Consider the following 25465-nt stretch of genomic DNA (forward strand, 5'->3'; position numbering starts at 1 on the left):
GATTCTGACTCCATGGGTGTTCAAACAGCCACAGAAATAAAAATAGGGGGTGCTTAGCACCCTCCAGCCATATTGTTTCCAGCTCTGTGGCTCACCGCTGTTCAGCGGGCAGGAGGCACTTGGGTGGGTGGGGTGGGGTGGAGCGGCGGGCAGGTGTTGGGTTTTGGGGGGTGGAGTTCTTTCCTTCGGTTGGAGAAAAAAGGAGAGAGGTTTTGTTTGTTTGAAATCTTCAGTGAAAACTGACAAATGTTCAAAACTTTTAAAAATCAGACCATTTATGTAGATGCCTATATCTGGACTAAGAACCTATCTGTAGGTACCCAATTTTGAAAATCTTGACCACTATTAATTATGTAGTTGCCACCCAAAATGTACAACATTGATCTCCAGAAACGATAGTTTCTTTGGAAAGTTGAACCAGTTTTCAAGGAAAATACTTACTTTATTTGTTGTTTTTGTACCTTGTGTACATAAAACATAATATTTATTATTACATTAAACCTAGAAAATAAATTACCCAGAATTATATCACTTATCTTTCTCTTCATACACAGAAAATTTAAGGAATAATTTATTCGTAATTGGTTATGAGTTCAATCCTTGAGGGGGCCATTTAGGCATCTGGGGCAAAAATCTGTCTGGGGATTGGTCCTGCTTTGAGCAGGGGGTTGGACTAGATGACCTCCTGAGGTCCCTTCCAACCCTGATATTCTATGATTTTAACTTATAAATAACCTGAGGTTGTGCTGTTGGAAAAATGGTTGAAACCTTAGGTTGCTTTTTGTATAATCCTTAGGTTGCCTTACATGGGAGTGATAGGACACGACGTACCATAGATATAGCCAGGAAGCTGAATTGATTTGCATGCCCAACTTCTCAGAAAATGATTAATTCATCCTAACTGTTAATGCCATGTCTATTTTATTAATTCTGGCCTTTCTTTGTTTACTTTGTGTCCATTTGATTACATGGCAGACATGTACTTGTTATGCATGGAATAAGTGTGATACTTTTGTAGGCCCAGCTTTGCCAAACAAACAGAACAGGTATTTGTTTTACTGCCCCAAATATTCTGGTAAATCATTCTGTGGTAGGGTTACCAGGCGTCCGGTTTTTGACCGGAATGCACAGTCAAAAAGGGACCCTGGCGGCTCTGTTCCCGGCTGTGCTAAAAGTCCAGCTGGCTGCAGCGGGGCAGACAGGCTCCGTGCCTCGCTCCACACGGCTCCCAGGAAGCGGACAGCATGTCCTTCCGGCTCCGAGGTGGAGGAGTGGCCGGGGGGCTCCATGCCCTGCCCCCGCCTGCAGGCACCACCCCAAGCACCAGGCGAGATTAGCGCCTGCAGGCGGGAGCAGCATGCTCAGTCCCCTGGCTGCTCCTCCGCTTTGGAGCCAGAGGGACATGCCATAGCTTTCCGTGAGCTGTGTGGACTTCCTTTGACCCCAGGAAATGCCGGGGCTGCCTGAGATCAGCACTGCCTGGAAACCTGTACCCCTTCCTGTGTTCCAACCCCCTGGCTCAGCTTGGAACCCCCTTCCACACCCAAACTTCCTCTTGCACCCCAACACTTTGGCCCTAGCCTGGAGCCCCCCTGCACCCCCAACCTCTTGTCGGCCCTAGCCCAGAGCCGCACCCCCAGCCAGAGCCTTCACCCCCTCTCGCACCCCAGACTGAAGCCCCTTCCCACACTTTGAACCCCTCATTTCTGGCCCTAATCTGGAGCCCGCACCCCCTGCCCAGAGTCTGTACCCCCTCCCATCCCTGCCACAGCCTGGAGACCCCTCTTGCACCCCCAACCCCTCATCCCAACCCCAGAGCCCACATCCCCAGCTGGAGCACTCACCCCATTTGCACACCAACCTCTTGCCCTAGCACGGTGAAAATGAGCAAGGGTTGGGGAGAGCGAATGATGGAGGGAAGGGAGATGGCGTGAGTGGGGGTGGGGCATCGGAGAATGGGTGGGGCCTGGGTGCAGAGGGCAGGCAAGAGTATTTGGTTTTCTGCAATTAGAAAGTTGACAACCCTATTCTGTGGATGACTGTGAGGAGGGGAGAGTGTTTGCCTAGGGCTTTAGAACAATAAACTCCCCTAAAGCTGACTGTGCTTATGTGGGATTTGGCAGGATTTTGTTGAGTCGATCAATGCTATCAAATAATTTAAAGAAATATTGATGGTCCTTTTTAGAAGCAATTGTCAATTTTGGCTTTTTTGTGGGAGAGAAGAAGATAACTTTGAAAAGGGGAAGGCATTGCACATGAAGAGAAAGAGAGAGAGAGAGAGCTGGCTACTCAGGAGCTTTACATGTATTTTTTACTTTCCCAAAATAAGTAAACACATCTAATGCTTCTCAAACTCTCTTTATATTGGATTTTGCAAGAGAGAATTCCTTTCTTAAAATATAAATATATATCAAACTTATTGTGCTAGCCTTCACTTAACAGCTTGTTTAGATAATGTGCAGACAATCAAAACTTACTCTCATACTCAAACTAAATTTGCAAAAATATTTATTTAAAGAAAAAATCTGACACTCTGATTTCTTATGTCATGTTTTACTCATACTTAATATTTGGTTAAACATATTCTCTCTCAGTGAGAGAGAACTTGTTTAAACAACTTAAGTTATTTTGTTTTAATTATTCAACTGAAAATGTCTAATAAAACTACATAGCATATTGTATAATGAAAGTTGGATCGGCTTTTGAACAGTTAATGTATTATATTTCATCGAAATTGACCATAATTGAATAAATCATACCGAGAGTCTAAGGAAAATAGCTAGAACCTTTGGCAAGTATAGCTGGATCTGCTGCCTGTGGGCTGCTGGAGTAAGAAAAAGTAAATGGTTACTGAATGGATCACTTATTTCTCTCTCGCTTCCCTACTCCCCCACATATAAGCCATAAAATAAAGGTTTTTGTTGTATTTCAAAATATGCAGTATCATCATTACTTAGAGGCCCGATCATGCAAACTCTTTATTCAGGCCAGTAGTTCTTATTCCAGTGAATAATCCCATTTTATAATGGGACTGTTCTCCTGCCTGAATAAAGGTTTGCAGGACTGGACCCTAACATACCACATGCTTGCACAAGAAGTTGTTTAAACCCAGTTATTTTCATCATCCTAGACAAGACGCATTTTGATTTCTATATTAATGTGGCATTTAGGGCCCAACCCAGACCAGTAAGGGATAGTGTCACTGTCTGCCCTGTAATGCTGTGCAGTCTTGATTCAGCACCCTGACACCAGCAGCATGCTCAAAGCACAGTAGCTTCACCCTGGTTTCCACCAATCTTGGTTACTCCTTGCAGGGTGACCCCAACACCCTTGCAGTCCCAAATTTCCCCTAAACCATCTGCCCTGCTCACTGAACACTTACAAAAGTTAAGTTCACTGATCCCTTAGAGAGAGTAACCAGCAGTTTATTATCTTAACTGGGATTAGCAAACACTCTGTTTTAATCAAAGCACTGGCTTAGTTTACAGTAAAAGTAAAACAAGTTTATTAAACAAAAAGATATAGGTTTAAGTGATACCAAGTATAAGGACTAAAGATAGACAGGATTACAAGCAAACAGAAGTAAAAAAGTGATTCTAAGACTAAAACCTGAGTCTCTTGTTCAGAGAAGTGTTTTTAACAAAGTCTCTTCCAGCATGGCTGACCATACTCTTTGGCCAGTACCCCTCAAAGTGCTCAGTTCCTTTGTCCCTTCAGGTGAAGGATGCCAAAGTGTGTGTGTGTGTATCTGTATCTGTATCTATATCTATATCTATCTATCTACTGTAATATAAATTCTTCCCAAAGTTCATTGACCTTGCTTCAGGAAGCAGAAAGGTTTCTTGGGGGCACAGTTTCCATCGCCCAATAAGATTAAGGGGTCCTCTTTTCCCACATGCTCTCCTGATGGCTTTGTTTACCTTGCTTGTAAAAGTGCTTTTCTTTGACTTTGGTCACATCCTTTGCTTAATTTACACTGGAGAGAGATAGGTAGCTGCCTTCCCTCCTGTCTGGGGGAGAACCTCTTTCTCCCTTAGTGTGGTCACAGACTTAAAAAAAGCATAGTATCCATAATTCCTCATACAATGTCAATATGTACATTTTGCAGTGATATTCATCACCAGTGTGTCATTCATTTTCAAATGATATATAATAACTTTTAGATGCAAATTATGACAATAACATGGTAGGTATAGTGCATATGTCAGGCCTGAGAAGAATTGCTGATACAGACTACACGGAACAGTGGACCACCACTGGGCTTCTCTGTCGCATCTATTTATTTACTTTTAAAAATACTGGCTAAGAAAGGGATGGATTAAGAGAGCTGGAAATAGTTCTTTTTTTAAAATCCTGATAACAGGTCCAATCCATTGGCAATTTGCTTCCCTGCCAGTATGCCAAAAACCTACTGCTAAACTATAGTTTAAAATTATTTCTTACTAGGGTTGCCAACTCTTCAGGATTGGCCTAGAATCTCCAGGAATTAAAGATTAATCTTTAATTAAAGATTATGTGATGTGATGAAATCTCCAGGAATACATCCAACCAAAATTGGTAACCCTATTTCTTACTCAAAGCTCACTGCCATAATTTCTAGACTGAAAAAATTAATTTGTAACAGATGTGTAGATAAATCCAGTGCATTTTCCTCTTCACAGAGAAATTTGATCTTAAATAAATGTCATTAACTCTGGCTTCTTGAGTATGCCTATTATTATTTATTACAGCTAAATATACTCCTATACTGGAGCATGCTGGAAGAGACTATCCTGATCCTGGCCCACATTCGGGGTGAGCTCTGGGAGGGATCATGCCTGAAAAAGGAACCCACAGGCACACAAGGGATATATGCCTGCTGCACAATTCCCTACAGTGGTACAGAGTGTGCACTTCTCTGTGTCTGCAGACAACTCCATAAACCAATGCTGTGGAAGAAAATCAGCGCTATGGCCTTTTCTGGTGGCTTTCACTACTGGGGAACTAGGAGGGAGCAAACAGAAGTTGCAGTTGTTCCTGGCCACTAATGCTGGGATGCAAGGAGGCAGAAGTTTCTTGTGCTCTCCCCCACTGGTTGCAAACCTATACAGTGGCTGGGCATAATCTGACTCTTGATTTTTTAAATTCTTGTTTGTCCAATGGTGCACATATATGGCCTGATTTTCAATGGTACTTGTATATGTCATTAACTTTGGTGAGATTTGTGGCTTCACTGAAAATCACACCACTTCTTTTAAGTAACAGAAATTTATATTTGGGTACACAAATTGAAAATTTGCTACTTTGGTTAAGCATTTTTTTTTGCATTACAATTTAGTATAAACTGTTTAAAGTTAGAATCTCCTATTCAGTTTTTAAGGGCCAATTCATTCCTCATGTAAGCCTTATATCACTATTTACACCAATAGAGATGCACTTGCTTACATCAGAGTTTAATTTGGCTAATTGTATTTGGCTTATCTGTAGTTCCCCAAAGAAAGATTTTTTTGTAAAGGAACTTTGTTTTAAAGACAAAAATCTAATGTTTTCAACAAGTTGCTGAAACAACACATAAATGTCATCTTGCTTGTAACTATGCCCCCCTGGAAATGCTTGCCTCAGTGGCATTTTTGAGATACAGTATCAGTTTTTTGTCACAAGAGGTAATCTTTTGCACTTGCTTCTATGTAGATTGGTGATGTACATTGAAAGAGACAGCAGAAAGACTACACCAGGAAAAGAGCAGCAAAGCGGCAATGAATACCTGTCAAAATGCCTGGACCTTCTCATCTATCACATTGTGCAGGAGCTGCCAGGAATTCTAGGTAAATTCAGCTGGCTGACTACCAAAAGAATTTTTTTGTCTGTCTTCTTTCCTCACTCCCTTGTGGAACATTTAGGTATCTCTTTAAAAAGTAAAGACAATGGTAAGTAGAAAGATGTTTTCCTCCTCATTTACTGTTTATGGCATTAGCTTCATCAAATTTCTTAGTTATATTGTAATCATATAATACTTTGCATTTGAATCTTGAAAAAATGTTTTCTTTTATTTAATATTTCAATCATGGTGGCACACAAGGTCCCTATCAGAACTAAGGCTCTATTATGCTAAGTGTTGTATAAACATTTTTAAAGACACAGTCCATGCCCCAAAGATCTTGCAGTATAACCGTGACCTACAAAACATGGAAGAAGAGAGATGCAATTGTATATATTATATAAACATATATGTGTACGTGTATATACATTTATGGGAGAATGTATATGGTTATAGTTGGGGCAGGTAGCACCACCTATTAAGATTCTCCATTGTAAAACCCTGATTTCAGTTGCTTATAATATTTAAAACTTTTGGGGTAAAATTTTACATGCTGGATTTCTGCTTCAGGATGAATTTTTCTAGAAAACTTCAGCCAATATAGTTCAGGTGTCTCTAATAACAAGAACAGGGAAAAATCATTGTTTTGCCCATGTTAAATTCTGGCCACTTCTTCTTTGAACAGTTCTAATGCCCCCATGCTGTGGAGCAGTGACTTCAAATTTGGCTGGGTGTGCTTTGTGTCTTTGTGTCAGGGTGTGCTTTGTGCTAGCCCCATGAAAATCCACCCAAATTTGGCCAAATTATAAGCCATTGGATAATCACAGTTCACACATCCTTAGTAGAGACTTTTTATTGTAGCAGCTAATTTCTGAACAGTCCAACCTCAGTGAACATGCTGGAGCCTCTCTCAGCTCCTGGTGCTGACCAGACTGTGTCTGCACCATCCCCATAGAGCAACTGAACATACTCCAGGCCATGTCTACAGAGGTGAAGTCGGACTTTCCCTACAAAGGGATTGGGGCTGTCACTGAGAGCAGGGAGCCTGTCTCTCCTGTGCTTTCAGTGGCCCCTCTGCTGGGCCAGTTATTGTGGAGGAGGATGTTGTCTGGTTCGAATACTGGGGGCACAAAACATGGACCAGGGATTGGGACAAGGAGTCTGGTGAAACTGGGACTAGAGGAGTTGGGAGGGAGAAACTGTGATTGGGTTGGCAAGGAGACTGGTGCTGGGAGCTTGTGAGGGAAAAGGGTGGTGACTGGGAGACATTTGGCTGGGGGAAGGAACACTTGACATCAGATGAGTGGGGGAAACTGGGACAAGGAGCCGGGAATTTGGAACCAGTGGGTATGGGATAGAGTAGGATCAGGGAGCCAGACTGGCAAGTAGCGGGGGTGTGGGAGGAGAATTGAGATGGCTGGACTAAGGGGCTGGGACCAAGAATCGAGGAAGGGAGAAGACTGGGTGGAGAAAGGAGCTGGAGAGAGGGTGGTGGGTGGACTGAGATTGGATGAGAAGTCTGGGGATGGAGACTAGGATTAGGAACCAGTGGGATGGAGGGGAAAGACAGATCAGATGAGGAGCTGGAATGAGGAAACTGGGACTGGCTAGGTAAGAAGACTGGGAATGGGGCAGAGGGGGAGTGGGAGAGACTTGAAGTAGGGTGGAGATTGGGGTAAGAAGAAACAGGAGTGGAGACTGGGACTGACTAAGCAAGAAGAATGGGGTTGGGATAAAGAGCCAGGGAGGGGAAGAGACAGGACAGGGACGGGTTGGAGAGGATGGACAGAAGAGGTCAAGCATGGGGGGAACAGAAGAGTCTGTTCCCACTAAACACACTTCCCTCCAGAGCCTGGAATGGAACCCAAGATTCCTGAGCCACCATTCCTTTGCTGTCAGAAAATATCTGTGAAATCCCTGGCAAGACAACTCATTCCCTCTTGCCAATCCACATAGCAGTAGTAGGTGGTCATCCTCTATCAGTTATTCTATTAGCTCAAGTGACAGAAGTCTGTGGTGGATCTAAAGTTGCCAACCCTACTGAGGACCTGTGTGGGTGTCGTAGATGCCACATGATAGTATTTGTTTGCTTTTCTAAAAATGTACGAAATTACAAAACACTTCTGTAAAAGAATATTGTTGAGGTTGCAACACCAAGCAATCAAATTAGAAAATGCCAGAATTAAGTTTGCCTGTGCATTATTTGGACTGTGTGTGCATATGCATAATGGTACAGACTTTAAATGTATTATCACCCTTTTAGCACAAACAAGCCAGGGTCCTACAGAGAGCAACTTCACCACATGTACCTAGTTTATCCCCAGAGCATATCTATCCTGTGCACTGAATGAGGCAGGGTTCTGTGAAAAAAATAGTATGTGATCATATAGTTAGACTGTATAATAATGCAGAAGGGAGTTGAATTAAGTTTGCACAATCTTAATTCTGGTATTTCCTAACCTTTGAAAGTTCTCTTAATAAAGTTCTTCTAACATACTTTATATAAGAAGTGCCAACTATCCCAGTCTTCTCCTGAAGCCATCATTAATTTTCTAATATGTTTATAGGTCTTGAGGAGAGTTTTGGAAGATAAGATGCTAACGGCTTTTCTATTCAAACAGCCGAAGTCCTCAGAGACATAGTTCAAGTCACAGAGTACAGTTTGGAAGGAGATACTAGGAAGGATTTTGTGAGATGCAGACAAGGCAGGGCGGGGGACAATGTGATAAAAGATAAGAGCAAAAATAAAGATGAGCAGAGAGTTGTGAAGGGAATTGCACGCGAGAACAAGAAGTTTGAATTTGACATGGTGATGCAGCCAGTTTAGGGATTCAAACAAGGGTCATTTGACCAGCAATTTGTACGGGATGAACAGAGATGTGGGTGCTACGGAGCCCAGAGAGAAGAAGCTTATACAAATCAAGATAAAATGTGATGAGTTTTGGCTGTTTGAACAGAAAAAATTAATAGATCTTAGACAAGTCTTGGAGGATGAAATGGCAAAATTTGGGCACAGCCTGGATATGCAAGGTAAAAGAGGAATCAACAAAAATGACCCCCAGATTAGAGGACTGAGAATGGTTGGGTTATCAAGCCTAACAGAGAATGTGGGTAGTGGAGAGTGTTTATGAGGAAAGATGTTAAGTACAAATTTGACTGCAAGACTTCCAGGAAGAGGAGATGTCAAAGCGAGGCTAGCATGTGGGATTGGATGGAGAAAGATACTCTAGGAGTGGAGAGGTCAATCTGTGAGTTATTAGTGTAAAGATGGCAGTTAAAGTTCTGTTAGCAGATTAAATCCCCAAAATGTATGGATGTAAAGGGAAAAGATAGAGGGGGCAAAGGACAGAGCCCCAGGAAACCCCCAGGCAGAGGAGAGGAATAAAACTCATCAGCCAAATTGTCCAAGAAATTACAATTTCTTTATTTCTCACTATATGTTAATTGTTGTTTTTAGTAATGGGGGGAAAAAAGGGGTAGCACTTGTAAAGTTTGGTAGGCTTTAAAGTCACCTATTTTTAAAATTTATTTACAAAGACCATGTAATATTTTGTTTCTCCTTCAAACCACATCTGTTCTTTGTTTTCCTGAGTAACTAAATATCAGATGACCATGTATGGTCAATTGCAGGATTGGGGCCTTAGACTGTATATGCTTTCAGGAGGGCCGCTCTCTCTCTCTCTCTCAATGTGTGTACATTGCCTAACACAGTGGGACTCTGATCTCGTTTGGGGTCTCTGGGTACTACTGTAATGCAAATAATGACAATAACAAAAATAACTTACGGTCTTTTACATGCAATTTTCTGTCTTTATTGTTAATGTATAATTTTAATGGCATATTTTGGACAACCTCTACATCAAACATAAGTTCTCCACTCTGTTTTCCTTCTCCAGTTAATGTTGGGGAGAGGGGTTGCATTGTTTTTGGGTGAAGGGAGGGCTGTCTTTGTGTTTGGCTTTTATTAAGCCGCACCCGCATGGGCCCACAATATGCCAATATTTTTATGGCCGACCTGGAACAATGCTTCCTCAGCTCCCGTCCACTCACACCCCTTCTCTACCTACGCTACATTGATGACATCTTCATCATCTGGACCCATGGGAAGGAGACTCTGGAAAAATTCCACCACGATTTCAAAAGCTTCCACCCCTCCATCAACCTCAGCCTGGACCAATCTACATGGGAGGTCCACTTCCTAGACACCACGGTGCTAATAAGTGATGGTCACATTAACACCACCCTATACCGAAAACCTACCGACCGCTATGCCTACCTTCATGCCTCCAGCTTCCATCCCGGACACACCACAAGATCCATTGTCTACAGCCAAGCACTGAGGTACAACCGTATCTGCTCTAACCCCGCAGACAGAGACCAACACCTACAAAATCTCCACCAAGCATTCTCAAAACTACAGTACCCACACGAGGAAATAAGGAAACAGATCAACAGAGCCAGACGTGTACCCAGAAGCCTCCTACTGCAAGACAAACCCAAGAAAGAAACCAAAAGGACTCCACTGGCCATCACATATAGTCCCCAGGTAAAGCCCCTCCAACGCATCATCAGGGATCTACAACCCATCCTGGACAATGATCCCACACTTTCACAGGCCTTGGGTGGCAGGCCAGTCCTCGCCCACAGACAACCTGCCAACCTGAAGCATATTCTCACCAGCAACTGCACACTGCACCGTAGTAACTCTAGCTCAGGAACCAATCCATGCAACAAACCTCGATGCCAACTCTGCCCACATATCTACACCAGCAACACCATCACAGGACCTAACCAGATCAGCCACACCATCACCGGTTCATTCACCTGCACATCCACCAATGTAATATATGCCAGCAATGCCCTTCTGCTATGTACATCGGCCAAACTGGACAGTCTCTAAGGAAAAGGATAAATGGACACAAATCAGATATTAGGAATGGCAATATACAAAAACCTGTAGGAGAACACTTCAACCTCCCTGGCCACACAATAGCAGATCTTAAGGTGGCCATCCTCCAGCAAAAAAACTTTAGGACCAGACTTCTAAGAGAAACTGCTGAGCTTCAGTTCATTTGCAAATTTGACACCATCAGTTTAGGATTAAACAAAGACTGTGAATGGCTTGCCAATTACAGAACCAGTTTCTCCTCCCTTGGTTTTCACACCTCAACTGCTAGAACGGGGCCTCATCCTCCCTGATTGATCTAACCTCGTTATCTCTAGCTTGCTTCTTGCTTGCTTATATTTACCTGCCCCTGGAAATTTCCACTCTTGCATCCGACAAAGTGGGCATTCACCCACGAAAGCTCATGCTGCAAAATGTCTGTTAGTCTATAAGGTGCCATAGGATTCTTTGCTGAAATTAAAAGCAGTTACATTTCTGAGTTGGAAATTGATGTTGGCTAGTTTTTTATATATATTTATTTAAACTCCCTTCTAATTCCATTCTCTTCCAGCAGATGTAGCTATAAACCAAATAGATTTAAAAATAGAAATTGATTTCAAATATTTATTTTAAAAAGTTAAATTAAATCAATAGTAGTCTAGTCAGCCTTAAAAATTGCCATTTGCATTTAACTAAATAACTTTACTTCTGTATTTGTAGCATTTTAGGTATTTGCTATATAATAAATATACAGTCATACTGAAATAATGAGGTATCTGTACCTATTTATCTAATGCAAAATTTGACAACAGGATGACGACTGTATGCATCATAAAATATGGAAAGCCAGAATAACAAGTTAGGTAGATTCAGCATCTCTTGTTTACCACAACTAGGGCTTTGTCATATTATAATAATTTATTGATTCAAAACCAGAAGTACATATTTATTAAAATTTAGGACTATTTATTGAGGCTCACATAACTGGAGAAATGATGGGAAATACATTCATTTTTATGAACAGTATATTGCATTTGGAATAGAATTGTTTGCACATCTCTCCTTTTTAAATTTAATTTAAGACCAGGTTCTGCCTCCATTTCTTACATGGAGTATTAAAGTCAATGAGAGTATTTGAGTAATAAACTACTGATACTACTCAGTTAATTATTATGAATTAATTCTATGGCATGTTTTATATAAAAGGACAGGTCTGATGAGTCTGTTTCCTTCTGGCCTTAAAATCTCTGCAACTGCGTATAAGGCTAGCAGAATCTGGCTTTTAATTGTTCAGTGACTATTATAGGCTTGGAAAAACAGGAAATATGTGTACGTTCAAGGGCAGAATTTATTAACTCTCAAAGCTTTGAAAATATTCATTTTTCTTCTTTCTTTGCATATAAGCAGAGACTTTCCCCTGCCCATTGCTTCCATTTTTATGCATGCACTGAAGGCCTCTTGTTTGCCTGAGACAATAGTTCATATATAACAAGATCAGGCAGAGTGGACTTCGCTGGTTTTCTCACACTTCTTGGTTCTTAAACCACAATCTTCCCCTTTATGATCATATTTTTTATTCTTTTCTCTAGATTAGTTGTGCCTGAGACATGTTTTCAATAACTCAGCTGTGCTCCCTCATTGGCTCATACTAACTGTCCTTTTTATTTTATTTTTTACCTGTCCCTCATAAGAATCCCTGTTGCTTTAGATAACTTTGTGTTATCCATTTCTCTTTTGTGGAAGTACATTCCAGAAAAATTATATGCTCCTTGAAAATGTTAATTTTTATCATCTAGAAATCCTGGTTGAAATCCTGGCCTCACTGAAGTCACTGATAGTTTTGCCATTCAGTTCAGTGGAGCTAGGAATTCATTCACTGTATTTCGAGTTCAGTTTTTTTAAATATCATCCTACAAAAATAATGTAAATGTTCATTGTGTGTATGTGTGTTTAAACTATATGAAATTATACGCAGTATCTTGCACATGATTAGAGTTAATATGAGACTTCACTATCCAAAACCTTCTTAACAGAACCAATAGGGGTGGGTTGTGCCATCAGCAGACAGGGTCGTGGGTCCAACAGACCATATTCGTTGTGTGAGGTGATGCCGTCTGCCCCCAGATTTTTCCAGACCTGCTCCACAAATGCCATGCCAGGAGGCTGACATTTTGACCTACAAAATGACGGCCTCCACACATTGTGGCCTTGCGGATACAGTGCATGTGAGGTCATGTTGTGTGGACGCTACCGTTTTTGTAAAATGGCTGCCTCCTGGTGTAGTATTTGTGGAGCAGATCTGGATATGCTGGCTGTGCAGAGGTGGCTTTGCAGATTCCATTTATCCATTTGCACCATCCAACTGTGCAGATATCCAGGTGAGAGACTTGAATCCAGAAGATCCTTTTCAGTAGGCAGCGGCTTTATCAATAGAGCATCCTCTCTGCCTGAGCTGGTAGGAGCCTGTGCTAGCCTTTTCTGAGATGGGAATCTGCAGTTGCTTGTAAGTACCTTAAGACAGGGCCCATATCTTCTTTTTATGCCACCCTGAGTACACTGTTGGCACTCAATAAAGAATCATTGTAACTCGTTGTGTCTGTGCTGCAAGTTCCTGGCTGACAATGAAATTATTCAGCCTCCCACGTAGGTGATGATGGCTAAGCATTTCAACCAGATGAAGGAAAGTTTGCATCCTTTTCCCTCAAGTTGGACATGACAAAGTATGATTGGGTACAAAACCCCTTTCACTGCAAGCCTGATGCTATGAATTTGCCAGCAGCTGAAATCAAACAGCTCATTGAAATTTTCTGCAGTGGATTCTTGCGAGGAATTTATCCCCAACTTTCTCTCCTGGAGTTCTGATTCCCTGCCAAGACTGAATATCCTGCACTCTCAACATGTGCCTTGAAATTGATGTTGCCATTCACAAGCACATATTTGTGTGAAGCTTTAATTCAGCTCACTTGTGTCCATTAAATCTCAGTATTGATCTTCTGTTGATGTTACATCATAGATTAAATATGAAATTTCTATCACACCGCTGGACTTCGAGAAGCTGTGTTGCAACACGCAAGCCTATGTGTCACATTAGAGAGCATTAAATAGCATACTTGATGTGTAAATTCCTTTAATTCCTTGGTCGCTGTGTTGCATTGTTGCTCTCTGGGGTCACAGCAAACAGTGTCTCAAAACGGGGTCATGCAGGCAAAAAGTTTGGGAACCCTGATTTAAAGTGAAGTCAGTGAACGCTATTTTCTAATATCTTATGGAAAGCTGCTAAATAGGCTTCTCCAACTTTTGATTGCTAAACTTGGCTAGACTGCACAAAGTTCCTGTGGTTCATTCTGATATGTATTTGACTCCTTGGGAGTCAGAAGGGGATGGAGACTTGATTTACAAATGTTTCCAAGGACCAGAAATTATCCCTGGTTGTAGGGGAGAGTGGAATTCAGAGTTAGTGTGGTTGCAGAAGTTTGAGTGACAGTTGCTTGCCTTGAAAAGTAGTGTGCATGCCACCATACTACCACATTTTTATGCATAAAACAGAACAAACATAGTAATCAGCCTCAGCTCCTTTGTTTGTCACTTACACCCGTTTGGTACGAAGGAGAAATTAATTTCTCACATTAGTGTGAGATTGTGAAACTAAGGGTTAGTATTTTTGGCAATAACTGGTTAAAATTTTCAGCCAGGATAACTGATATACCCCTTGCCGCTCATTCTGAATTACTATCTAGAGAAGAAAGGTATATCTTCTGTTTGCAAATCCACATGAACCAGAGCAACTTACTGGCAAGCATTAGAGACTAAGTTGTTTGTTGTTTTGAAGGTAATCAGCTGAAATCATTTGGACTGCTCACATGCTTAAAGTTAAGCACGTTTAGGTGTTTTTTGGATTAAGTCTAGAGTGCCGAGCACTTTGCAGGATCAAACCCTCTTTAAGTAGTTCAGTTTGTAAGAAGAATCAGAAATAGTTTTTCTTCAGGTTAAGCCTGGGAAACCTCATACAGGCTACATGAGAAAAAATGTCAGTAGCCCCTTTGTTTAGTTAAACCAGTTATGTTGAGGTAGACTGAGCTGCATCTTACACATTTGCTGTGTGTTACAGGTGATATTCTTAGTGCCCTAGCTAATGTCTCTGGACGTAAACATCCATCAACAACTCAGGCCAAACAGCTGAAGATGTGCCTTCCCATGATGCCAATAGTTCTTCACCTTGTGACATCCCAGGTAATTATTTTTTTAAATTAGAAAACAATGTAAACCACTGTATACTCTTTAAATGCACTTTATGTTGATTGTAATTGGAGTAGGCCAAATTCTGCCTTCTTTACATGAAGTCAGCATTAACTGAAGTCAGTGGGATTTCCAACTCTGTGACAGAATGAAGACTTGAGCCCTATCTGTGAAGTTATGTTTAGACAACTCTAATGATGAAAACAAAATAAATGTTCTGCTTTTTTAAACACATTGTAAAATATGCTACATTTATCATGTTTTTAATTATTTACTCTTATGCCAAAACTCTGTTCAAATAGGTATTCCGTCCCCAGATTGTAACTGAGGAGTTTCTTTTTAACTATGGAACTTTGCTTGTAAGTAACAAGTTCAGTTATACTAACATTTTGTATATCAAGAATGTGTATACTCCTGGGAATTAATCTTATACAATATATAGGATAGTTAAAATAAAAATGAGGTTCTTTTTTTTATGTAACTTTTTTATTTTTACTAAATTACATTTTACTTCTTAGCAGAAAATGTATGGTCTTCCAATAGTATATTTGCTTAAAAGACAAAAGCCTAATACAATGGCTTTCTCCATAGAAACAGTTTTTAAGATCAAATGTCATGAAGGTCATTCAAATAATGAAAAAGATAATTTAGAAGTTTCATATAATATAACTGAGTGTACCACTCTGCATACTGTATAATTTCTGATAAATGCATAATTTCCTAAGTGCTATAAAAGATAAACTATAATACCCTGTTTCAGTTCAGTCATAGTTAATAAGACACATGCTTTTTCTAGTTTAAGGATATGACCCATATGAATTATGTTATCATTTTCTCCTTGCCAGTACATTTGCACTATATTTAGTTGATGAAATGCTGAGCAGCATAAACTAGAGAGCTAAGACATTTGTCATGTTCAGCATCTGCTGTCTAGCTTTGACATTAACAATAAAAACTGTACTGGATTTCAAATATGCCATAGAGCACTGTAGTTAAAATGAAGTAGTACTTCTGTATTGTATTGTTAGTTTCTAGTATGAATTTGATAGCCACTGTCAAATGAGAAAAGTGTATTTTAAAAGTTGCACTTCATGATCAAACAAAATATTTTGAAGGACACATTTTCAAAGTGCTTAAATTAGTGATTTATTCACATGGTGGTAGATTGCAAAAGCTCTCACTGCAGACTGGTTAAATTACTGTTTCACTTTTTCTTGTTCCTTAGAGTTTGATGTAGCCGCACCTGTCTGTGGTTGAAAAGATAGCGTTCATAAAACTGTTTTTAGAACAGTCTCAGATCAGAGATTTTAGGTAGCAGTGTCTGTTTGGCCCACGCATACATTCTCCCATTTCATGCCCTGCAACAGGGTTATATAGCGCTGTGCAGGCAAACCACCCTCAGTTCCTTCTCAACCACTTCAGCAGCATCTGAATTGAGATTTACCTCACTTGTATTTTTTTCCTCTTGTTCGAGATAATTAGTTCATAGAGTTTCCATTAGTTTTAGTACTCCCTTTTTCTTTCTTTTTTTTTTTTTTTAGGAGTTTATATATATTTTTTCTTATTAGAATAGCATCCACAATTTTTTTTTCTTGGTTGTTTCCTGTGGGGAGCCTGAAAAGTGTATATCTGGCTCCCCTGGGTTTAAACATTGCCTTTCCTGTCAAGAGGCTATCCCAGTCAGTGACGGATATTCATGCTGTATACGCTGTCTCGGGAGTTACACGTCCCTCAAAAGTGTTATTTCTGCCTTAAATTAAAGTAAAGGGCCAGAAAGAACCATGAACTAAAACTGTGTCTGTTTATGATGGAGAGTTCTGACCCCAGCCCAGGGACCCTCCTTGTACAACGGTCCTTGAGAAGGCCTACTCCATCAGCTTCTTTGGCATGACATTCCCCCATGGCTTTGAAGAGGAAATCCCTAGATTCCTCTAAAAAAGCCACCAGAAAGCAGACTTTGTCCCTTGGGTAGAGAATCTACCAGTAAGAGATTATCCCCGGCCAGGTCGACCACCTTGGCACCCGCCGATCTCCAGCTCAGTACCTATGAGGCTGCAAGTTCCTCAGGTATTGTCATTGCCAGAAAGCCTAAGGACTTGAAGAGTTTGGGCCCTGGAAGATTGCTACTGTCGGGTGAATGGAATGCTAAGAGAGAAAACAGCTTTAAAATCATTACTGACAGCATCCTCTAGAGCCTCGGTACCTAGTACTTCGGCTCTGCAGAAGGCCAGACCAACACCTACTGGTCATTCATAAGCGTAAGAGACCTCCAGTACCATCAGCACCTTCTACATCAGTCACTTCTGCTCATCTTACTTCAGCAGTACTGCCCACCATCCTGGTACCATAGGAATTTTGCTTTTCCAGGGTCTCGGTGGTTTCAGAAATGCCTGAGAGACACGCAGTACTAACAGTCTCCCATAGCTTCCATAACTGCTCCACCTCTGCGAACTGATGAAGAGGAGGACAATGATGACTATTTCTCATCAGTTTCTCACATTTCTGTCCAAGGCTCTCCTTTCCACTGTTAGGGAGCTTTCCACCACTGTAAAACCAGCTTACTGTCTTGAGAGAGACAGCCCACACAGTTGGTATGGATGCCCTTGGCAGGGGCAGTTCCAGGCCCCAGCACGCCAAGCGTGTGCTTGGGGCGGCATGCCGCGGGGGGCGCTCTGCCGGTCGCTGGGAGGGTGGCAGGCAGGGCTCCGTGGACCTCCCGCAGGCGTGCCTGCAGAGGGTCCGCTGGTCCGGCGGCTTCGGTGGAGCCGCGGGACCAGCGGACCCTCTGCAGGCATGCCTGCGGGGGAGCCACGGGACCGGCGACCAGCAGAGCGCCCCCCGCGGCATGCTGCCGTGCTTGGGGCAGCTAAATGTCTAGAGCCACCCCTGGCCCTCGGGTGCCCACATCCATGTCTTTTGCACCACATCAGTGGCCTTACAAGAACAAGTGCTTGGAGGCCCCAGAGCAGCTTCCCACAAGGCTCAGTATTATCTCAGATGTTGTTCGACTTATGTTTGAATAATCTACCATATACTGGATCTTGTGAGTTTTATGCAGACGACATATGCCTCGGCACTCAGTTCCACTTCTTTGACATACTTGAGTGATTTAAATGCATGTATGGTGGCTATGGCCAATTATTGCTGGAGGTGCCTGATGTCAAGTGTGTTGGGTGTCTTCCACTTAGATCATGCACAAATGAGCAAAGAGCTGAATATAGTTCTCAGTGTTTAGCAAATAAAGCATGATTCACATACAGTCTATGTAGGCATCACGTTGAATAGAACTCGCACATGTTGTGACCATCTTACAAAAACAGCAACTAATGTCAAAACACGCAACAACTTGCTTGGAAAACTAGCCAGAACGACTTGGTACGCACATCCGAATGGTACGCACTTCAGCCTTGGCACTCTGTTATTCAGCTGCAGAGTGCTGCACTCCAGTATGGGCTTGCTCATCTCACACAAGGACGATCAATGTACAACTTAGTTCCACCAACCGTATTTCAGACACACTTAAATCTACTCCTCTACCATGGTTACTGGTTCCTCCACCAACTTTGGCATGCAATTTCAAACAGTTTCAAGACTTTATCAGAAGGCTAGCGAACTTCTTAAAAATTCTGCTAGAAGAGGTTAAGGAGTCACAACACAAGCTACTTGACATCCTGCACACATTCTCATCTCTCCACATTGCAAGGCCTTGCTGCACTCAGCAAAAATAATATGGCATACCCCAGCAACAATACCTCTCACCTGTAAGAGCGGGGAAAAAATACTATGTTCCCTCCAAGGGCTCAGGCTTTTCATTTTCATACCCATCCCCAAACTCCCTTGTCATCAGTGCTGTAAATGTACATGACAGACAGCACCATGCTAAATCAGTGCCATATGACAAGGATTTTAAATGTCTTGATTTATTTGGGCGAAAAAATCATACTCATCTGCTATTCTATGACTTAGGGTAGCCACTTACCAAACTCTCATGGCAAAGTATATAATATATTAACTACTCCAAACTGAATACCTTTACTGACAACCTTCCAGCAGACCAGAGGGAGCAATGTCAGATGATTACTGCTGAAGGCCAACTCCTTGCAAGTACATCTTTGCAGACCTCTCTAGCCACTTCTGAGACAGCTACTCGTTCTATCTCCACAATGGTGGTCATGAGGAGGGCTTCCTGGCTTCAGCTATCTGGCTTTTCAAAGGAAATCCAGCCTACAGTGGAGGTCCTTCCGTTTGAAGGATCAAAGTTGTTCATCAAGAAAACTGATGAATCCCTCCACACATCAAAAGATTCTAGAGTCACCTTGCGCTTGTTAGGAATTTACATGCCTGCACACAAAAAAAGATTCAGTAAGTCCCAGATGGTACAGAGATTACAGCCTACTCAAGTCTGTCCCCCCCGCCCCATCCTCCTGAGGCCTTATGAAACCCAGCACAAGAGATTGCAGAAGAATACACCAAGTGCCCCACAAGCATTCACTTCATAATCCTCTATATCTAAACATCAATTTTGGTAGGTTGGTCAAGGGTCCAAATTACCACTCCCATCCTTATCTGTTGCAACAATCTGCATGTGTCTCTCTCTTCGGCAACCACCTTGCTCTTTTTCGTCAAAACTGGGACCACATAACTGTGGACAAATGGGTGTTGGAGACAATTTCTACAGGATATTCTATCCATTTTACCTACCTACCTCTCTTCTCCCCCGTCCTTCCCTTTTCAGGCACCCTTCTCATGAGCATATTTTACAACCAAAAATTGACTCGCTCTTGAACCTGGATGCTGTAGAACCAGTTCCCACACAATACAGAGGGAGGAAATTCTACTCCAAGTATTTTCTGGTACTGAAAAAAAAGCAGCAGTTAGACCTATTCTCGATCTAAGATCATGCAACAGATTTGTGAAGGTTCAGCGATTTCAAAATGGTAATTCTCACAGCAATAATTCCATCTCTTGACCAAGGGGACTGGTTCTCAGCTCTTGACCTGAAGGTTGCTTAATTCCATATTGTAATCCAGCCATCCCACAGAAGGTTTCTCTGATTTACTCTGGGTTTGATCGCTTTTAATACAATGCTCTCATTTGGCCTACCTTCTGCACCCCAAATGTTCTCAAAGGTCCTTTCTGTGGTAGCAGTACATCTTTGCAAACAAGGAATTCTGATCTTTCCATGCTTAGACGATTACCTTCTCAAGGCACGCTCCTTCAACAAGGGTTTGATGGTCACACAAAAAGTCATGGACTATTTCTCTGACTGGGACTACAATTAAATATCCAAAAGTCCGCATTAACTCAGTACATCTGGAGTTCATAGAAGCCTACTTCAATGTAGTAGAAGCCAAAACATTCCTCCCTTTGCACGGATTCAACACTCTGATCAATTTAGTCTTAACAGTCCAGGTCAGCCATCAGACTGTCTCCAGCTACTGGGAAACATGGTGGTGGGCACCTTTGTAATAAGCCATGCAATACTTCACATTGGGACAGAGGTCTCCTGTATGCATTTCAACCTAGAACTAAAAAAGTCAGGATTATCTCTAAGCTCCGTCAAGGTGCACTTTGTTGCTGTCACGGCCTTCCCTCATCAGATAGAGGGTTATTCTGTTTTTGCTCATCCCACAACCAGAGGGTTCCTCAAAGGTCTAGGTAATCTCTTTTCACAAATCAGATGCCCCACACTGACATGGGACCTCAATTTTGTCTTCCGGTGTCTAACAAGATCTCCCTTTGAACCCATGGCCACTGCTCCCTTCAACATCTCTGTGAAAACTGCCTGAAGAATAGGAGAGAGAAGGGGCTCTAATGGCATACCCCCTTTTTACTGTATTTTTTTTAAAGGCAAGGTCACATTATGACTGCACCCCAACTTCCTACTGAAAATATGTACTTCCACATAAACCAACTTATCCACTTCCCAGTTTTTTCTGAAACCGCACCAAGAAAAAAGAGATGCAACATTGCACACACTCACTGTAAGGAGAACACTAGCCTTTTATTTAGATAGGACTATGACCTTCAGGAAAACTCTCAGACTATTTCTCTCCATTGTGGATAGTTCTAAGGGATCCTCGGTCTCCAAACAAAGAGACTCTAGCTGGATATCAAGCTGCATTACTACTGCTATTGGTCTCACAATCTTCAACATCCTTCTAAAATGTGAAATCACTCCACGGGATCCCTCTCTACTTCCATAGACTTTGTCAAAAATGTTCCTGTTGTAGAAGTACGCAGAGCCATGACTTGGACATCTGCTCATGCATTTGCTGAACATTATGCAGTCACTCATGACTCAGCGTCCAATGCCATATTTGGTTCCAATGTCTTATCTGCAATTCTAGACTCTATACTGAAGCCCCATACTTCCCATAGGAGTACTGCTGCAGAGACCTAGAATGGAACACCCATAGGGACACTACTTGAAGAAGAGAAGGTTACTTACCCAGTGCAGTAACTGTGGTTCTTCGAGATGTATGTCTCTATGGGTTCTCCGCTACCTCCCCTCTTCCCCTCTGCTTTAGAGTTCTTTCCAGTGAGCTCTAAGTTAGAGAAGGAACTGAGGGGAGTTCACCCATTCAGCACTATATAGCTCTGATGCAGGGCATGAGATGGAGAGAGTGCATGGGCGGGCTGAATGGACACTGCTACCTAAAATCTCTGACCTGAGATGCTGGGGGTGCAAGCATACCTAGAGTGGAGCACTCATTGGGGGGACACACAGGGCCGCTCAGAGAATTCAGGGGGCCTGGGGCAAAGCAATTTTGGGGGCCCCTTCCATAAAAAATAGTTGCAATACTATAGAATACTGTACTCTTGTAGGGGCCCCTATGGGGCCTGGGGCAAATTGCCCCACTTGGGTCCCCCCCCCGAGCAGCCCTGGGGACACATCTTGAAGAACCACAGTTACTGCACAGGGTGAGTAACTTGCTCTTCAGACCCTTCTCCCATCAGACAGGATAAGCCTAGAGCTTCTGCACCTGACCACCTACTGGCAGAGATTATGGATGGCAAGGATCAAGCTATGTCGACTTTAAAGTAGGAATTTTGGCACTGGACTTGATTTGTCTACTGTCCCTCTTCAGTTAAACACAACATGAGGATGGTTAATGATATCCTGGAGAGCCATTCAGAACAGACTGGTGTGTACCAATTGACACAATTCAGTCAGTGCAAAGCAGCACAGATTATGAATTTTCCAAAATGGTCAGATGTTAGTTTGTTACAGATAAACAAAACCCTCTCTGTAAAGAAATTAGATGAAAGGTAGTTACTTTCTTCAAATGAACAGGCAGACATAATGCTAAATTGCCTTTTTCATAGAAAATTAACGTATTTTGGAGGTCTAATAATTGTTCTTTAAGTATGTGTCAGTGTGGATCCCACTCTAGGGACACGTGCTCTGTGCACTCAAGACTGAGGGTTTTTTTTAATAGCAGTGTCTGTTAAGGCTGCACATGTGCCCTGTGCCACCTCATGTCCTTCATAATTCCTTCATTGTAGATTTTCACAGACAACACGACAGCCATGCACTACATGAACAAGCAAGAGGGCACCTGCTCTTTGCCCTTCTGCCTGTAAGTCATCAACTTCTGAAATTGGTGTCGTCAGAACAGGGCAACATCAGGATTCAGCAACAAGTTAGCAGGCTTCCTGAGCAAGCAATCTGTGACCAGCCATGAATGGCCCTTGCACAAATGCATTAAAGAACCAATATTCCATTAGTGGAGATTCCCCACAATAGATTTTTCTGCCCCAATGGTAATGCAAAATGTCATAACTTTTTTGTTCTAGAAGATGCCTGAGTCCAGATTCATTACCAGATGCCTTCCTCCTTCAGTGGAATAGAGGCTTGTTTGTATGCCTTTGCATAATTTCCCCTGATTCCCAGGGTGAGTCCCACAATCATTCTGGTGGCTCTTTATTGGCTGACTGATCTACTACAGATGTCCAGCCTCCAATCCAACTCCCACGCTACCTGGAACTTGTCTCACCAAACCATGGCCAGTTACTCCATCCAGAACCATTGTCACTGCACTCATGGTGTGGCTGTTGGATGGCTCAGTAACAGATAATGCCTGCTCCCTACAGGTCCAGGAAATCCTGTTTCAAAACAAAATGACATCTTCTAGATAACGTATTCTTCAAAATGGAAGAAGTTCTTGAAACGGGCAGTCCAAAAACTCCAGAGCTCATTACCGAAGATCCTTGACACCCTTTGCAGGTTGGTCTTCTGCTCAAATCTAGTAAAGTCAGCCTCTCAGCAAATTTAGCTTCTCACCCATCTTTCTCCTCTCTAGTTGGTCAGGAATTTTTTGATTGACATTTTTAGGAAAAAATGATTTATTTGTTGAAACCTAAACTGAACTGAGGCAAGTTTTGTCACATATCCTGACTCAAATTTCGGGGGAAAAAGTTTTGAAATTGTTGAAATGGGATATTTCAGCATATTTTAAATGAAAAGTTTCCATTTTTCCAGTCAAAACAACTTTTTTTTGTTTTGAAATTTTAGAAATTTGAACTTAAAAAAAAGGGTGTGGGGAGGTTGAAATTGAAATGAACATTTGATTGATCCAAATCAAAATTTTTGGATTGAAGCGAGATGGGAAAAAATTTGAAATCCCAAAAATTCTCTCAGGATGGGAAACCCATTTCCTGCCCAGCCCTAATCATCTCACCCTATGCTACTGAAATTTCTTAAAGGGCTACTACATGCCCACCAGTCAAAGAACTAATTCCTGCCTGTGACCTCAATATAGTCGTCCTTAGACTCATGGAGTCTTTTTCAGAATGCTCCGTACATCACCTCACTGGGAGGGTGAACCTCCTAGTCTCTCTCACTCCAGCCAGAAGAGTGAGTGAGCTTCAGGTGTTTATGGCTAAACCTCCCCAAATGACGTTCCATAGGGACAAGGTGGTGCTAAGACCTTACCTGAAATTCACCTCCAAAGTGGTCTTAGAATTTCATCTGAACTAATCCATCAGCTTGCATTTCTTCTTCCTGAAACCTCATTTGGCACTGGGAGAAAAGAAATTACACACCCTAGATGTACAGAGTCCTGGCTACATTGACATGAGTAAACCATTCAGACTGTCACTCCTGATGGACACTGCTTATTAAAAAAAAAAAAAAATCTCACATGTGCATTTACAGTGGGATCCACTTGACAGTATCTCAAAGGATCACAGTTACTTTAAGGTAAGTAAACATTCTTCTATGACCTGCTCTGTAATAGTTTAAAAACAAAGCTATAATGCTGTTATTGTAGCTAGAAAACTCCTGTATGCATTTCTTAGGTATTAGGGAAAAGGTAGTATGTTCTGGATGCACTTCTAATAATGTCATAGTAATACAATTTATCATTGACATCCTCAGGACATAAATTGAAAGTTCTATGAAATTATTGTATAGCTTTTACCGTAATACTGTATAGAAATGAGGTGTATAACTTGAAGGTCAGAAAGATGATGCCAAAGCAGTACCTTGTCTGTGCAATAAAACTCTGACTTGATAAATATAAGTAATAGTGTATTAAATTCTGCTAAGAATTATTCCTTCTGTGGCAAGTAAGCATCAATAGCATGTTCTTTGCATCCCCAATGAAAGATATATACATGCATAAAAGTGAAATCAGAAGAGAGGAAATGAATTAAATAGCCCAAGAACAGTGGGAATAATTGTATCATATTTACTTATCCCAAATCATTAATATTTTATTCTCACTGTTCCTCAGAATGATGATTTATTTAGGTTATAAAGTATGCCTTTCTCTATGTACTCCTGCATGTAAGTGCATCCATACAATATGTACTATGTGTGGAGATCAAAAAGATGGCACAAATTACAGAAAATTACATTTTCCAGAGGGTCTTTGGTCTTTTTCATGAGCTATTTTAACATAGCAGTATCCAAGAAAGTTCAAAGTCTCTTTTTAGAAAATGCAGGCTCTGTTACTAATAAAGTACACTATTTAATTGCTTCATATTTATCTGGAAACTTCTTGACATTAGTCGAGTTAATGGGCCTTGTTGTATAGTACTTTTGAGTATGCAGCATCTTTACAGAACTGCAAAATTATGTTATGAAAACTAGAATACAAATGCATTCAACTTTCATATATGAAAAATATTAAATATGGTTCAGGATAACATAGTTTTAATGAGGATGCTCTGAGAGGGGTGTGTGTGTGTGTGTAAAACATTTGTTACTCTTTGTTTCTAAACTCATTTTGAATATGTATATTGAATTTTTTTTTCCTACAGAATTTTATCAAATCAATAGATTCAGGAGAAATTAACTTAGATGGAGCAATAGGTAAGTTCATCTATGGCATTCCCATATCTTTATATGGATGTATTCTTACCAGTGGTGCTGGAACAATGTGTATAGTGGGGGTGCTGAGAGCCATTGAACCAAATGTAAACCCTGTATATGATGGAAACCACTTCAAGCCACAGGTGTGGCAGCACCCCTAGTACCCCTAGTTCTGGCACCTATGATTCTTACTGTAGCATGTTATAATGAAAAACAATTATTCTTT

The 25465-nt window shown here is 41.5% G+C and overlaps 1 protein-coding gene across 8 annotated transcripts in view; it reads left to right on the top strand.

Annotated features, from left to right (window-relative positions):
• Window positions 1–25465, top strand: part of ULK4 (unc-51 like kinase 4) — a 448425-nt gene that overhangs the window by 136709 nt on the left and 286251 nt on the right. For all 8 annotated transcript variants that reach the window (XM_045007197.1, XM_045007203.1, XM_045007201.1 and 5 more), the window contains 4 exons: window positions 5671–5804; window positions 14791–14912; window positions 15221–15277; window positions 25188–25239. In XM_045007197.1, the coding sequence (XP_044863132.1) occupies window positions 5671–5804; window positions 14791–14912; window positions 15221–15277; window positions 25188–25239 (365 nt within the window). The remainder of the gene's footprint in view (window positions 1–5670; window positions 5805–14790; window positions 14913–15220; window positions 15278–25187; window positions 25240–25465) is intronic.

Source organism: Mauremys mutica, chromosome 2, assembly GCF_020497125.1.
Source record: "Mauremys mutica isolate MM-2020 ecotype Southern chromosome 2, ASM2049712v1, whole genome shotgun sequence".
Taxonomy (NCBI): Eukaryota; Metazoa; Chordata; order Testudines; family Geoemydidae; genus Mauremys; species Mauremys mutica.